This window comes from Carassius carassius, chromosome 17 (genome assembly GCF_963082965.1).
Source record: "Carassius carassius chromosome 17, fCarCar2.1, whole genome shotgun sequence".
In the NCBI taxonomy this organism is placed as follows: domain Eukaryota; kingdom Metazoa; phylum Chordata; class Actinopteri; order Cypriniformes; family Cyprinidae; genus Carassius; species Carassius carassius.
Window position 1 is genome coordinate 32,317,097 of NC_081771.1, and position 16,002 is coordinate 32,333,098.

Consider the following 16,002-nt stretch of genomic DNA (forward strand, 5'->3'; position numbering starts at 1 on the left):
TCAAATTTAGCTAAAACAATATATGTATATATATATAATATTCCATTTATTGTATTTAAAGAACATTGAAACAATAAAAAAATTCCCTTTAAATTTGACCTGACTGGATATTCAGAAGTCTCAAAGTAAGCATCACTTGCTCGTTCATTAACTCCTCAAGCATGATTGGACATTAGGTTATCGTGTAGACAGCTGTCTTCAAGAAGTATGATCTGTGATGGATAATGATCTTGAATACGCTGAGCTCTGATCAAAACTTGCTGGTTATATATACTCTATACTGCTCTCTGTACAGTACAGTCAGTTCTGATGTCATCCAAACATGCTGCTCAAATAATAATTAGACTCAATATGCTCATATTAGTGTTATTTTTAGTTAGGTACACATCATACTGACATAAAATGTAATTTTAAGATATTGTAAAATACATGTTATAAATGTATTGTTATATAAAATATAGATTTTTTTTCAAGAGTACATCTCCATTACAGATCAAAGTTCCCGTATGACAGGTAAAAAAAATTTTTTTTTATGTTGACAAAACTGGCCAAAATATATAGAAAATAGTTTATTATTACTATTTATGTTTATATTTGTAGTATTGCCCATACATTCAATAGTCTAATAAAAAATATTGACAAAAAATATTTCTCTAAACTTTTTTTGTTTGTTAGTTTCCATCTTTAAAAACTATATTTGTTAAATGGGAGCTTTTAATAATATGCTGTAAATGGAGATCATTGTCGTTTTATTATTTTTATTGGGGAGACCAGGGACAGTTGTAACAGGGGACGGTTGTAACACCTTGAATTCCTCCAATCAGAAACAACCTAGAGTGATGACACTCACTGTGCACATGCTCAGTTAGTTTCCCTCCATTTTTGCCATAAAGGGAGCCACATTTGAATCTTCCTGATGAGTTATCTACAAAAGATTGTTTCTGATGTAAAAAAATTACTTTTCTTTCTGATGTACTTTTTTGGATGCTGTTATAGGATCAAATGTCTATGAATTCAAACAAATATTATTAGAATCACTGTTTTGTAAGCTAAAAATAGAAATGGCTAACAAGTGTCCAACTAGCAGTCAAGCTAGCTCACATGAGATGAAAACATGTTTGGTGGTACTGGGACGGTTGTAACGCCCCGTTACAACTGTCCCAGTATCACCAACCAAGTTTCATTTATATGTTAAAAACTAATCAAGCTTAAAAAAAACTGCATAGTTTCCCTTCAATGTGCAAATTAAAAGTAAAATGTACAATGTGCATTGCAAATTAAATGTAAAATGTCATCAAATCACATTTTAAGGTAAGGTAATTATCTTTTTTTATATAAAGATAGTCAGTGTGATAGACAGCATGCCAAATATCAGAAAGAGGAAGACAGACAGGGGAGTCCCATTTCCTGTGCTGGAAAGGGCTTCTGATGAAATCAGACAAGGAAAGTCAGTCAGGGGAGTGGCCAAATCATATGGCATTTGCCATGTGACCCTGCACCGATTCCACAAGAAGAGGAGCCAGGGATCAAAGACACGAGTACTGGACTCCACTTTTACACTTGCCACAACTGTGACTCAGACTAGGCCTACCAAGCAACCCCCCCCCGCCCCCCCCAATAAACAATTTTCTTGCATTATAATTTATTTGTGTGAAAAAGTTAATCATTACTTAAAAACATGAAATGAATAGTCACAATAACATTACTGATAAAACATATTTTCTATTTTGAGTATATGATTGATTCATTATGCAGATTTTAGACATGTTACCACCGTCCCTGTACACTGGGACGGTTGTACCAGTGGAGAGACTGTATTAAAATCAATTTTGCAACCTGTATACATATTTCATAAACCCACTTAAATACATTGTTTCAGCAGCTGACAGATTGAAGTTTATAATATAACAAATTGGTTATTCAGTAAAAATGGTTTTTGATGTATTGCTAAAAATTGCAAAAAGTGTTACAACTGTCCCTGGTCTCCCTAATTTTATGAAATTTATACACGCACGTAAGGATATCAAGTAAAGATCATATTCCATAAATATATTTTGTAAATTTCCTACCGTAATAAATATGTTAAAACGTAATGTTTTATTAGTAATATGCATTGATAAGGACTTAGTTTGGACAGAATTATTTTAATTTTTTCGCAACCTTTAGATTTCAGATTTTCAAATATAGTTTTATCTCGGCCAAACATTGTCCAAATAAACCATACATCAATGGGAAGCTTATTTATACATATATGTTTTTTGTTCATTTTGTTATTATTACCAGTTATACTAATTGTATAAGTACCAATCAGCTGTTTGTTGATCGTGCGTGCTCACGTGCATCATCATCATCATCATCACTCTTGTCTGTGTGTGAGTGGATGGATGGCGCGCGCTGCTGTGGAGCTCCATCCGGAAGCAGCAGAGTTTGTTTCAATAAAGGTGTGTATATACTGTATGACTGTAAATACAGATCTAATGACACACTTACTGTCCGCTAGATGAACTATAACTCCTGTTTCACTCGTAGCAAACATCCACCCTCGATATCTCACTTTAAGCGTCATCAGGAGGAAAAGAGCAGGTAAGTGCATTACACACATCTTAAACGAGTAGTTTATGAAACATTATTGTGACGTTAACTGAAGCTATAAGCGATACAGTAATAGACGAGTGAAGACGGGGAAACGATCATCAGGCGTTAACGGTCTGATCGCGTTAGCCTTGATTCACATGGAAATGTGATATTGTGTTGCAGTTATGATGGTAAACACCACAGACTGTATATAAACACGCATCTGAGTCGAGTTCCAAAGACTCCCACGTTTTCATGGTGGAAAATGGCTGCACATAAACAGCTAAAAGCGCCATGCACGTCTTTCTGAAAGGATTTCTATCGTTGTTCTACACGCGATTAACACCAGGGCGAGGTTTATGGCGTGGAAGAGTGGTGCTGTGACTTAGCGGTTCACTGTGCAGCCGGGTGTTAGAGGAAGGTGTCAGAGTCGAGCCCCGTGTACAGGCTTCAGCTGCAGCACGTGACCCTGGAGCACAAAACCAGCCTTAAGGGTACATCTTCTGAAATTGAGAGTTATACATCATCTGAAAGCTGAATAAATCATCTTTCCATTTATGTATGGTTTGTAAGGAGGACAATATTTGTCTGAGATGCAACTATTTGAAAATATAGCAAAAAATCTAAATATTGAGAAAATCATCTTTAAAGTTGTTCAAATGAATGCATATTACTAATCAAAAATTAAGTTTTGATATGTTTACAGTAGGAAATTTATCAAATATCTTCATGGAACATGATCTTTACTTAATATCCTAACGATTTTTGGCATAAAAGAAAAAAAAAGAAAAATGGATAATTTTGACACATGCAATATATTTTTAGCTATAGCTACAAATATACCTGTGCTGCTTACAACTGCTTTTGTGCTCCAGGGTCAATATATATTTTTATTTCCATATAAAAATAAAATATCCTTTTGTTTTTAATGCATCATATCAACAAGATTGACGATTATCAATATATTAAACAGATCATTTCTGAAGCCCATTTCTGCTACAGAAAGAAAACATTGTTGTAAGATTTTTAAAAAATTATGATATTAAAAAGTCTGCATTTAAAAAACTATTATGACAAAATGTTTCACCTTTTATGTCATTTTTTTATGACGTCATAATTTAAACGTTTTTGTCTAACAATTATCTCAGAATTTTAACGGTTTATTTCATAGTTTAGAATTTATCTGATAACTAATTAGACCTACATAGAATCTCAAAATTTCTTTGTTTTTTTGTCATATCTATGACGACTTATATCGGAATTGTGATTTTTATCTAAATTTGTCTCATAATAATGGCTTAGCATCATACTTTAGACATTTAGTGAAGATTGTATTATTTTTCTCAAAATTTCAACTTTTCATCTAATAATTATGTTATCTCTTAATTTTTTCGTCTCATACCTGTTATGTCATAATTACGACTTTTTATCTCATTCTCATGAAAACAACTTTTTTTATTTATTTTTTATAATAATTAATTTTTTTAAATTATGATGTGCCAAAAAATTATGCTTGGGTAAATCATTGTTGTGAGATCAAATGTTATGATTTAAATATGACATAAAAAGTCAAAAGTGTTGGGCAAAATTCATAATCATGACTTTTTATCTCAGAATTTCGAATTTTATGTCATAATTGTAACTCTTAATGCCACAATTTTGACTAATAATATCATAATTGTGACTTTTTATCTCAGAATTTTGGCTACTTTTTGTGCTTTTAACTCTTATCTCAGAATTTAAACTTTTTCATCTCTTTATTATGACTTTTGATGCCATGTTTGGTGAAAATGGGCTTCTAGGAAATCCAGTTTTTCCAGATTTCCTTCCAAAGGAGACATGTTTGCACTAAACCCAGAGCAGCATTGCTGTAACTGTGCTTATCTCTGTCTGTCCTGCAGAAATCATGGCACACGGCTGTCCTGACGGCTCTTTGGAGTCAGAGCTGTCCTGTCCCATCTGTCTCCATCTCTTCCTCGACCCGGTCACTCTTCCCTGCGCGCACAGTTTCTGTCTGGTTTGTCTGGAGACACCAGAGAGGGACAAATCATCTGGACTTGATCAAGTCCTCTGCTGCCCAGTTTGTGGACAGGAACATCTCAGCCCAGAGACCCTGCCGAGAAACATCAAGCTGAAACAGATAGTTGAGACCTACAGAGCCAACAACATCAGCGGTGAACTTCAGCCAAGTGCAGAAGACGAGATAATCAACAAGCAGACATCTCCAGAAGACACTGATGTGTGCAAATCAACAGAATCTGGGAAGAGCTCTCTGCTGGAGACGGAAACCAGTGAATCTAGTCTAAATCCTGTCATCTCTAGTCTTCAAGAAAAGCTTTCTGTAGTTGATGATCTGGTGAATAAGGAGAAGGCCAGAGAGGCTGCGGTCAAAGTGACACACGCAGATCTGAGGAAAGATGTGAGCGGCGTATTGGAGGAGATGGCAGAGCTGGTGAAGACCTACAGCACGACTGCTCTGAAGCTTCTGGAGGCCGAGTTGAGACCCAGAGAAGATGCTGTTGGGAAAAGAGTGCGGATGCTGACTGACCTCCAGAAGCAACTGAGAGCCGCTGAACTTCAGGTCAACACGTTAAAGGACGAGACGGATGACGCATGTTGTATTGAGGTTTCCAGCATGACCCTGGAGCCTCTGCAGGACTCCTCCAGCGGTCAGGAGTTATCCAGCAGTTTGAAGGAAGTCTGTGAGAAGATCGAGAAACAAAATACCCAACTCCGTCTCGGACTGGGATCCTCTCAGCGGGCGCTACGCGTCGTTCTCAACCCATCCGAGGTCACCTTCGACCCTGATACCATCCATCCCAACCTGGTCTTATCCGAAGACCTCAAAACGGTGTCTTTCAGCGCAGCCAAACAGCCGTATCCGGCCAGATCTCAGAGGTTTTCCAGTTTCTTCCAGGCTTTGAGCTCCCAGAGCTTCGTCCGAGGAGAACATCTCTGGGACTTCCGGGCTGAAGGCTGTGCTTGGGTTGTGGCCGTGTGTTATGGAGATCTGCCCAGATCTGGTTCTGGCAGCGGTCTGGAGAGCAGTGCTGGATCCTGGTGCCTCATGTACTGTGAGAACCTTCTGAGGGCGTACGAGAGAGGAAAGGACACGCCGCTTAGACGCACACCGTCTCTGAAGAGGATGGAGATACGCCTCAGCTTCAGCACCGGCTCTTTAGTGTTTTACAGCATTAGTGATGTGAGTGGAGATAAAACTCACCTGCACACCTTTAAAGTCAGCTTCACACAGCCGGTGTATCTGGCTGTGAGGATGATGTCTGGTCAACCCAAAGCACACATCACTGTTCACTAGTGACTGAAGAAACCCGCTTGATTCACCTTATACAACGAATGCTAAAATAACTTCTTAGATCTTATTCATCTGTTCTTATCCTGTTATCATAATGTTATAATGCAATACGTCATTAATGTTCACTTACGCATTAAATGCATCATCCTACATTAGATTGTCACATGCATACGGTTTGCAGTGTTTAATTTGATCATATACAGTGTCCCTCAGTTCAAGTGTTTAATGTTCAATGTCAGTTCAGTGCATGTGACGTTGCACTTAACTTCAATAATACAAGACCACATTACATTTAAAACATTTCTAATTCTGTTTCTATGCTGTGATTTTCTTTTAACGTGTATTAAAACTTGTTTTTGTCTAATTTAAATAAACAGTAGAATCTACCTTTTTTTCTAAATACAAAGATTTTTATTTTTATATTTGTCTTTTATTCTGAAGGGTTGCCTAGATGGCTGCCATAGACTTAGGAAGGGTGAAAAGGCTTTTATTTTGAAGTGTTGACTGCAAAGAGGTATCTTCGGTGTCTTTTTTCTTTATATAAATTAAAATTTTAGTGTGGTTTATTATAATCGCATATATATATATATGTGTGTGTGTGTATTGGTAATGGTAATTTAGTACTTATAAAGCATACATGTATATTCGTTTTATTAATAAGATTTAAATGGAAGTAATATGACAACAAGCGCAATATCAACACATATAAATAAAATATTAGTGCGAATTAAATTAAGCTACAGTAGAGCATAAGCTATCAAAGTAGCAATTAAATGTACTCAAATGTTTAGTGACGTCTTTGAGTCTTTTATTGTGAAAGGTTTCACGGATGGCGCCATCTTTGATACGATGACGCGTTCACGACTCATCAGTTTCATTCCGCCTGTAAACAAGCAACCGACGGAGAAGTTATTATGCCTCAACTACTAACTTATGATCTCGTTAATACAGAAGCACGCCGGCTCTGATCTGAGATCATCAGCAGGTAAAGGTGAGTTGTGTTTTTAAGGGTTTTCAGCTGATATATCCGCGCGCAGTGTGTGAAATATGTCACATGATACATCACAATACAATAAACATACAGAAGATTCTAGTTCACTGACGCTTTGTGCTTGTGTTTGGATCAGTGTGTGTTGTTTTTCGTCACAGTTTGATCTGAGTGTGTTATGTAACGTGTATCTGTGTAAATACATACAGTCTATGGTAAATACATTACACACACATTCCTGCGGAGAAACTTTGTAACGTTTCATACATTCGAAACATTCCAATCTGTTACAAAATGTAACATTTTTGGGATTTGAAAATGTTTGTGATGCCTCATCTAAGCGAGTCAGTAAATTGTCAAAGTGGGGTTGTTATTTTAATATTATTTATATAAACTATTACAGCATTTATTAATATTTTAATTAGTGTCGATTTCATATATATATATATATATATATATATATACAATCATTTACTTTTTTAGTAATTATTATTATTAATCAATTTTTAAATATTTCAGTCTGCATTTAATTTCTTTTTATTTCCGTTGTAGTAATCTTAATACTAAAACTTTTTTATTTCAGTTATGTGCCAAGGGAACATTTCTCATTTTTAGATGTCAGTTCTTTACATGTTCAACTCTTGTGTCTTTGTGTTACATCGACACAGCTGTGAATCTAATCTTCTGCATTTTTTATGGTGAACTCCTAGATCTGCGCTCGACATGCAGATAAGTTGCTTGTATATTATACATGTTTGTATGTCAGTTTGAGTGTAAACTGAAGGAGTTCAGTGCTGTGTTTCGCAGAGGTTTAATCCAGAATGCTGGAGACTGTGACTGATGCAGGACGTTTGCTCCGTTATAACAACACCAGTGTGTTTCCCACCGTGGACAACAGCTCCGAGTTCAACCCTGACCATGAGACCAACATCACCAAACCACACAGATGCCTGCAGATCCTGTACGACGACATCGGACACTCCAGGTACGGCCGCTTCACACTGACTGTGGACACGTGTGACCCTGAACCACAAAAAAACTGAATAAACAAGTTGACCATTGTTGTATGGTTTGTTATGATATGACAATGTTTGGTTGAGATGCAACTTTTTGTAAATCTGGAATCTGAAGATGCAAAAGAAAATCACCTTTAAAGTTGTCCAAATGAAGTTGCATTGTTGACTTATGCTGCAAATATACTACTGTGCTACTTAAGACTCCTTTTGTGCTCCAGGGTCACATATGTGTCCTTTCTGCTATTAATATGGTATGTGCATGTCTGATATATGGAGTAACTGTACATTTCCAAGTAGTTTTTTTTTCTTTTCAGTTTAACTAAGCGAAAGGACAAGGATTTGTGATTTGATGTAGTTTTGTTTTGCATTTCCGTGTGTAACTGACTGCGGTCTTCATCTGGGCTCTTTGCCATGTTTAAACGCCTGAATGCATGTCGTTTCTGAGCTCATATACTGAAAAGAGTATTTCTCAGATATAGAGATGATCTTGTGTGAGGATTTGAGATTTTAGAACGTGAGCTTTCAATTCTGCTTTTGTTTCTGTGCTTGTAGTGACTCTCAGATGGGACTGTCCTCTGTAATTTGATTAAAATCCCATCTGGCTCTCCTGGTGCTGCTGGGTTTCGTGTTCCTTCGAGGGGTTTGTGTTGCTGAACAACTCGGAGCTCAGAATAGTTTTGCGTGTCTTTAAGAGGATGTCATGGGCTCTTCAGAGACTGCAGACGTTTAGTGCCTTTCATGACAACTTCCTCTCCTTGTCTTTTTAAATTCATAAATCAGCAAATTATGTCGAAAGAAAGAACAGTAGGTCTATTGTTTCGGGTTATCTATTGTACCTCAGAGAAAAACATGAACAGTATTTCTTATGGACCTTTGACAAAATAATATTCTCATTATTACAGTCATTTTTTTATTTATTAAATTACCTTTCAAAAGTTTAGTGTCAGTGATATGTTTTTAAAAGAAAACATCCAAGGCTGCATTTATTTGAACATTAAAAACATTAGTATTGTGAAATATTGTTACAATTTCAAATTGTAACAGTTTTTTGATGTTTATTAAAAGTGTGTTCATTAAATAAAGCTTAAAATTAAACTTAATTGACTGCATGTGCAACATATGTATGCTAGTATAAAAAAAATTTACATTTTTATACATTCATATATTTTAGTTTTTATTAAGATAACTTGTTGAAGAGGGAAATTAGCCTCAAACCTAATTTATTTTATTTTATTATTATTATTATTATTATTTTTTTGCATTTCTACTTACATTTTTCTTAGATATATTTTTTTGCTTTTTTTTTTTTTTCTAATTTTAAGACTTCAGTTTAAACTTCTTATTTTGGTTCCCAGGAGGTGTTTATGTGGATATATAGGTGCTTTCCATCACCACACGAAAAGTTGAAATTCCAGTTTTAGATGTGTGTTGTGTGTGTGTGTGTGTGTGTGTGGTCTAGTACTGTAGTAATAAACGGCTTGTTTGTGTGCTGTTTAATCTGAACCTGTTTAATGAATGTCTCATGTTTTGGTCTGATTCGTAACTCTTCGTCTCTGTTTGTCCGTCAGGGTTCGTTACTGGGACGTGATGTTGCTCGTCCCAAACGTGGCTTTCCTGGTCTTCCTGATGTGGAAGCTTCCCTCTGCTCGTGCTAAGATCCGTCAGACCTCCAGCCCTATATTCGTGGCGTTTTACATCCTGGTAAGCAGCAGAGCGTCCGGCGTGAGCTGCAGATTTGTGATTGTAATGACTGTGTCTCTCTCAGGTGTTCGTGGTGGCAGCTGTAGGAATCACTCGTGCCATCGTCTCCATGACCGTCAGCACATCCAACGCCGCCACACTCATAGACAAGGTGAAAACACACACAAAACATCACACTGACTTCTGTCAATCTTGAATGAACTATGGTAACATAAACCACATCTGCATCTGAAAGCACGACAATCAACAACAATTAATGTTTAAAAACATTTAAAACATGCAAGACATGACTCATTCCCGTTTAGATTTTTATTATATTCCATCCTACTATTACTGTATTTGACACACTACGGCAGGAACATGAATTAAGGACACCATCTCTGCTCTGACGTCAGCTGTATTAGGTTTGATGACGCTGTGATGAACGCAGAGCTGTGATTATGTGGTGAATTCATCAGTGATTTCTGTGTGTTCACAGGTGCTTTGGGAGATCACGAGGTTCTTCTTATTGGCTATTGAGCTCAGCGTCGTCATACTCGGACTGGCTTTTGGTGCGTTCCTGCACTGCGTTTGTTTCAGATCTCAAATATGATTACGTTTTTAGTAAAAACCATGTTTCAAATGGGTTGAAAGTGTAATGTTATTATTATTAATCATCACAGTATTAACTATTTTTGATTTAATTTGCTTTTATCTGTATATTTTTGTTATCATTTCAATTTTAAGTTTCACTAATTAAAATAAATTATTTGATATTTTTTTCTTTATAGTTGCCAAGCCAGCACTCAACATTTTTTATCATTATTATTTTTAGGCTTTTATGTTTTTTTTTTTTTTTGATCTTATGTTTTATATTTGAATTTTATTACAGCTATATGATTTTTAATGTTTTTTTTTAAGTACTTCTATAGTTTAGGAATAGTGATAATTGGTCCCTAAAATATTATTATTATTATTATTATTATTATTTTGCAGTTATTTATTTATTTTATTTTTATTTATTTTATTTATTTTTATTATTATTTTGTCACTAGCAACACTAGTGATTGTGTTTTCCGTTATGTTTTCTAAATGTGCCTGTTGCATTGTAACCCATGAAAACGAAGCGTGTTTTATTTAAGCCTGTGCTGCACTTCCTGTTAAAGTGAGGTGTTTGCTGATTGTGTTTGCTCAGGTCATCTGGAGAGCAAATCCAGTATCAAGCGTGTGTTGGCCATCACTGCGGTCCTGGCTCTGGCCTACTCCATCACACAGGTGTGTTACACAACAGCCATTCACTACACATCTACATACATCTATCACCGCAGAAATTGCTTAATATATGTCTTTGAGTTGGATGTAAATTCAGAAACCACTCTGATTAATTCAAGTAACTATAAAAACATGTGATTCATTGACGTCTAGTGAGGTATTGCTTTAATGCAGCATCTCTTGCTCTCACAGGGGACTCTAGAGATTCGTTTCCCGGACAAACATCTCTCTGCTAAAGACTTCAACATCTACGGTCACGGCGGGAGACACTTCTGGTTGGCCAGCTCCTGTTTCTTTTTCCTGGTATCTATTCAAATAATTCTCCTTTCTTACGAAACCATATTGCATTATATATTGAATTATTAATGTTTAATTCTGCGTTATAATCTGCTTTAGGTGTATTCCCTGATAGTCGTCCTACCTAAAACTCCAGTCAGAGAGCGGATCTCTTTGCCATGTGAGTACACGCAGGGTTTCAGTGTTTGTACTGGAGGAATCGTTCAGAGGATGATGTGAATGTGTTTCTGGTTCTCGTGCCGCAGCCAAGAGGGGTTTTTACGTGTACGCTGGCATCCTGTCGCTGCTCAATCTGGTTCAGGGTTTGGGAAGCGCGCTGCTTTGTGCCGACATCATTGAAGGCCTGTGGTGAGGATTCATCTCTGTCTGTCAAACACACCCCACTGGGGGGGAAAAAAACATGCTAAAATGTATTCAAAAATGCATTTATTTGGTGCTGAGTAGTGCTGTCAAACGATTAATCGCGATTAATCGCATCCAAAATAGAAGTTTCTGTTTACATAATATAGTATGTACATAATATTATACTTGTATTTATGTATATATATATACATAATAAATAAACACCGTACACATATATGTATTATGTAAACAAAAACTTTTATTTTGCATGTGATTAATCGTGATTAATCATTTGACAGCACTAGTGTATACTACAAAAATACTTACGTATATAAGTTATTAATAAAAAATACCCTGCAATTTTTCTTTTAGTATACTAAACTGGTATAAATAAATAATCTAGGCATAATATTAAGAAATGTGCATTGTGCATTAAAGAAATACTCCAAATTAAGTTGAATTATAATTTTATATCAGTACGTTTTAATTGATATGTCAATAGAAATGTTAATGGATTTTAGTATGGAAACATGTACTTTAAATAAATTATGGCATAGGTTTATTTTATTTGTTTTAGTAGAGTATACTGTTGGAGCAGTTAACTGATAATGCAATTTCTAATAGTTTTCAAAAATATTTTAAATTAACATTTTGCAAACTTAAAAAAAAAGTTTGTACTTGGCAATACGTCATGCTCTTCAGACTAAAAGATGCATATAGACAAAGCCCAAAAATAAAACATTTGCATAATCTAATTCATCTAATATAGGTGTTTTTAATATATTATTATAATATGCATTGTCTTATTTGCGTAATATGTGAGTGAAAAGTGGTTTGTCTCAATGCTACAATAATATTAGAAATGGATGGCAGATTATCAGAGCTGAGTTTTCTGTGTGTGTGTGTGTGTGTGTGTGTGTGTGTGTGTGTGTGTGTTCCTCTGTGTGTTTGCAGCTGTGTGGATGTGACCACATTCCTCTACTTCTCCGTCTTTGCTCCTCTGATCTATGTGACGTTCCTCAAAGGGTTCTTCGGGTGAGTAGATCCGCCTGTGATTCAGTCACACCTCGAGTCTGCAGGAGGAACTGTATTCACACAGCACATGAATAGTGGCTTTCAACTTCCACAAAGTTACATATTCTGCACCTTCATGGGATCTATTTTTAATTCAGGCTCATGCATTACCTCACGGGGAAGTTTTGAGTTGTGAGTGTTTCTATATGCCATGTCGAACTCTTTATTTCAGAAGAGCAATACAAATGATGTTGCTAAAAAACTGCACTAAACACCACTTAAAAACATTACTGCTCTTAGCAAAAGTGGTCAACCATTAGATTATTATTATTGTTATACAAACTTTAACTCATTCTGTGGAAGTCCTTTATGTTTGGATAGTTTTAAATAGAGTTTTTATGACTGCTTTAGATGGGAATATATTGTAGAAGATTTGTTCCTGCGATGTTTCATTACTCGGGTATTCAGTGCTGCATTTCCACCACGCAAGAAAAAAAAACATGCTTCGGTAAATGATTATTATGACATCAGAAGATGCAATTAGAAGTCATAATTATAAGATAAAAAGCAGCAATTTTGACAAAAATGCCAGTATTGAGATAAAAAGTCTAAGAAGTGAAAATTGACATGAAAAGTCATTGTCATAATTATGACTTGAATCTAGACGTGCGTTTGACTTGTCTCATAATTGTCCTATTTATCTCATCATTTTGGAATTGCAATGAGGGAAAGCTATTTCTGAAGTCCTGATTATGACCAAAAATAGATAACTTATGAGATACCAAGTTATAATTATGAGAGACTAAGTCAGTTATGAGTCATGATTATGACTTAAAAGTATTTTTTATCATTTTATTTATAACTATGAGTTTTCCTAATTATTTTAACTCTTAATTAAAATGCATACAATTCTATTTGAATATGGTGGAAAACGGCTTTCATAAGAGTCACACGATCCTTCAGAAATCATTCTAATATAAAACATTTCTGATTATTATCAGTGTTGAGAACAGTTGTGCTGGCCAGTATTTTATTTTTTTTGTGTGGAAACCGTGATGTATTTTATCTCGTCATGACTCACAGATGAACAGGAAAGCTTAAAAAACTTATTTATTTGCAATGAATAGAAGCATTTAGTGTTTTTGAATTAACTTTGCATGTTTAAAAATGTATTGAATGTTCCTCCTGATCTGTATGATAAGAAGAACATCAGTTGCATCTGATCTGAACTATATCTATTAATGCGGTGTTCATGCACAAGCTGCCGGTCGTGTTTCATGCTTCCTCCTCGTCTCTCTTCAGGTCCGAGCCCAAGATCCTCTTCTCCTACAAGTCCCAAATCGATGAGCCGGAGGACTCGGACGTGCACCTCCCCAACACCTCGTCTTCGGGTCGGGGTCGGAAGGATCTGGAGCACGGCTCGTTCTCCAGCACACAGATCGATGGCTCTGGAGCGTATCTGGACGACGTGGTTTCGGAGCCTTACAGCGGAGCCCACAGCATCAACAGCATCGACTCGGACCGCTGGAGGGCCCTCAACGCCTGACTTCAGATCACTAACACTTGTTATAGAAGTCTTGTATTCCATGAATTCATCATTCCTTGTGTAACAACAGTGCTCTTTTATTTTACATCTGTGTGCTCGGATCTGTGCTGAAGCCAACTTTAGTCGTGCATAATACATTTCTTGATCGCCATTATTGATATGTTGTATTGTATTGATAATATGTTTTCTGGGTTGTTTCACACTGATTTGGCTCATTTGCTTGCTAATTTAAAGTCTTAAGGACCCTGTTATCTGTCTTGGCTCTGTTCATGTACTTCATGTGGGCTGAGCGTTCGTCTAGAAATTTGTTTGAAACATTTATTTCTCCATGCTATATCATAGTTTTGAACATGTTTGCTTTGGATTTTTATTTATTTTAGTTATCTGGTGGGTTTTGTTTCAGCCTGGCATCATTATACTTGGGTTCAGTTCTTAAAATCTTCAATTAAATCTGGCCTGAGTATAATGCTTATTTCTCTTTTTTTCTTTAAATTTGATTTGAATATGGAGAGATTATGTTTTATGATTAAACTGTATGTATTAAGAAATGTGTGTGAATGCTCTGGTTTTGTTTTGTTTTTTATTTGCACAGTGATTTTAAGGCAATTCAGTGTTAAAGTTTTAATGTTGAAATGCAAAGTTTTGCACTGAAATGCAACTGTAAATGAGTTATAAGTAATATAATCTGAAATTCAGTGCAAATTGTACTTAATGCTTATTTCATTTTTTAAATATATATATATATTTTTCTTTTTTCTTTTTTGATATTGCAGCCTGTTATTGGAAGCATTTCTCAAAGATATTTAGTTTATTTTTTTCTTCACTGAAATGCTTTGATAAAGATCAGGGTATTTATTCTGTTTAGTCTATATTTTAACTGTTTTAAACCAGATAATAAGAAACCATTTTAGTCAGATGAACAGTGCACATCTGGCACGGTCCAGCAAAGAGGCTTGATTTTGAGCCACACGAACCTTTATTATGTATGTCTATGACACGAACAACCGAGGACTTTTATTTTGGAACATGCTTCAAGTGACGTGGTTTTCACCATAGACCGTAAGGTTTTCTCGACGTCAACGGATGTGGATAATTTACTTCTATTCACTAAAATAAGATTTAGTTTATTTGAACATTCTAGATCAATTATTTTCTTTTTGTGACTTGTGCTTTCATTTATGTTTTATATTAAAAAAAATGCTTCACACACTCATCATGTGACGCTATCACGTTCTCGAGCTTTTTTATTTTTTATTATTGAACGTCACCGTTTCACTGCTGTGTAAAGGACATACATATCGCAAAAATGTACTGCAAGAAATAAAAAAAGAAAATCTGAATAGATAAAATAAAAAAATTTTACACGAAAAAAAAAACAATAAGAGAAAAATAAAAGGCAAATAAATGAAATATTGGTATTACTATTTGCCGAGCACTTAAATCAAATATAGAAATAAAAAACTGATAGTAAAAGTGATAGTAAAAAACAATAGTCAACAACAAAAATGCCATTGGGGATTTTGTTTCTATAATGACTATTGATTAAAATAAGAGGGATTGATGATTTTCAGTATTTTTATACCACTATTATTATTTATACGATTATTACTATTATAGTATTTACTGATATTTTAAATTAGCTTTTATTTTTATTTTTTTTAATACTAGCTTTAGTATGTGCTTTTTATATTTATTTATAAAACATTATTATTTCAGATTTAGTTATTTTAATACTTCAACGTAAATGAAAGTTTAGGTTTTTATTTATATTTTATTTTATTTTAGTTACCAAAAACTATTTTTATTACTTCTATTTGAAAAGACTGCATCAGAAGTTATTTTGTTTCATGCTGACCTTAAACATGTGAAGGAATGAATTTAATCTTCAGCAATTAGAGAAAAAGAAAAGGCAAAATAAATTATATTAGTATTATTACTATTTGCCGACCACTGCATTTAA

General features: G+C 35.1%; 3 protein-coding genes across 5 annotated transcripts in view; 2 read left to right on the forward strand and 1 right to left on the reverse strand.

Moving 5' to 3' along the window:
- Positions 1 to 16,002, reverse strand: part of tgm2b (transglutaminase 2b) — a 251,085-nt gene that overhangs the window by 225,261 nt on the left and 9,822 nt on the right. The window lies entirely within an intron of this gene.
- Positions 2,356 to 6,273, forward strand: trim107 (tripartite motif containing 107). 2 transcript variants are annotated; one of them, XM_059497738.1, is made up of 3 exons: positions 2,366 to 2,441; positions 2,530 to 2,583; positions 4,476 to 6,273. In XM_059497738.1, exons 1-3 carry the CDS (start codon positions 2,381 to 2,383, stop codon positions 5,888 to 5,890), a joined length of 1,530 nt encoding a protein of 509 aa, XP_059353721.1. In that variant the 5' UTR covers positions 2,366 to 2,380; the 3' UTR covers positions 5,891 to 6,273. The 2 variants fall into 2 exon arrangements, with proteins under 2 accessions (XP_059353722.1, XP_059353721.1); XM_059497739.1 differs by lacking the exon at positions 2,530 to 2,583 and having other exon boundaries at positions 2,356 to 2,441.
- On the forward strand, positions 6,725 to 14,351 carry tpra1 (transmembrane protein, adipocyte asscociated 1). Of its 2 annotated transcripts, none has more exons than XM_059497740.1 (11): positions 6,725 to 6,878; positions 7,683 to 7,860; positions 9,460 to 9,592; positions 9,657 to 9,743; positions 10,071 to 10,143; positions 10,767 to 10,846; positions 11,036 to 11,146; positions 11,240 to 11,300; positions 11,386 to 11,488; positions 12,437 to 12,517; positions 13,799 to 14,351. In XM_059497740.1, exons 2-11 carry the CDS (start codon positions 7,697 to 7,699, stop codon positions 14,040 to 14,042), a joined length of 1,137 nt encoding a protein of 378 aa, XP_059353723.1. In that variant the 5' UTR covers positions 6,725 to 6,878; positions 7,683 to 7,696; the 3' UTR covers positions 14,043 to 14,351. The 2 variants fall into 2 exon arrangements, with proteins under 2 accessions (XP_059353723.1, XP_059353724.1); XM_059497741.1 differs by having other exon boundaries at positions 6,729 to 6,872.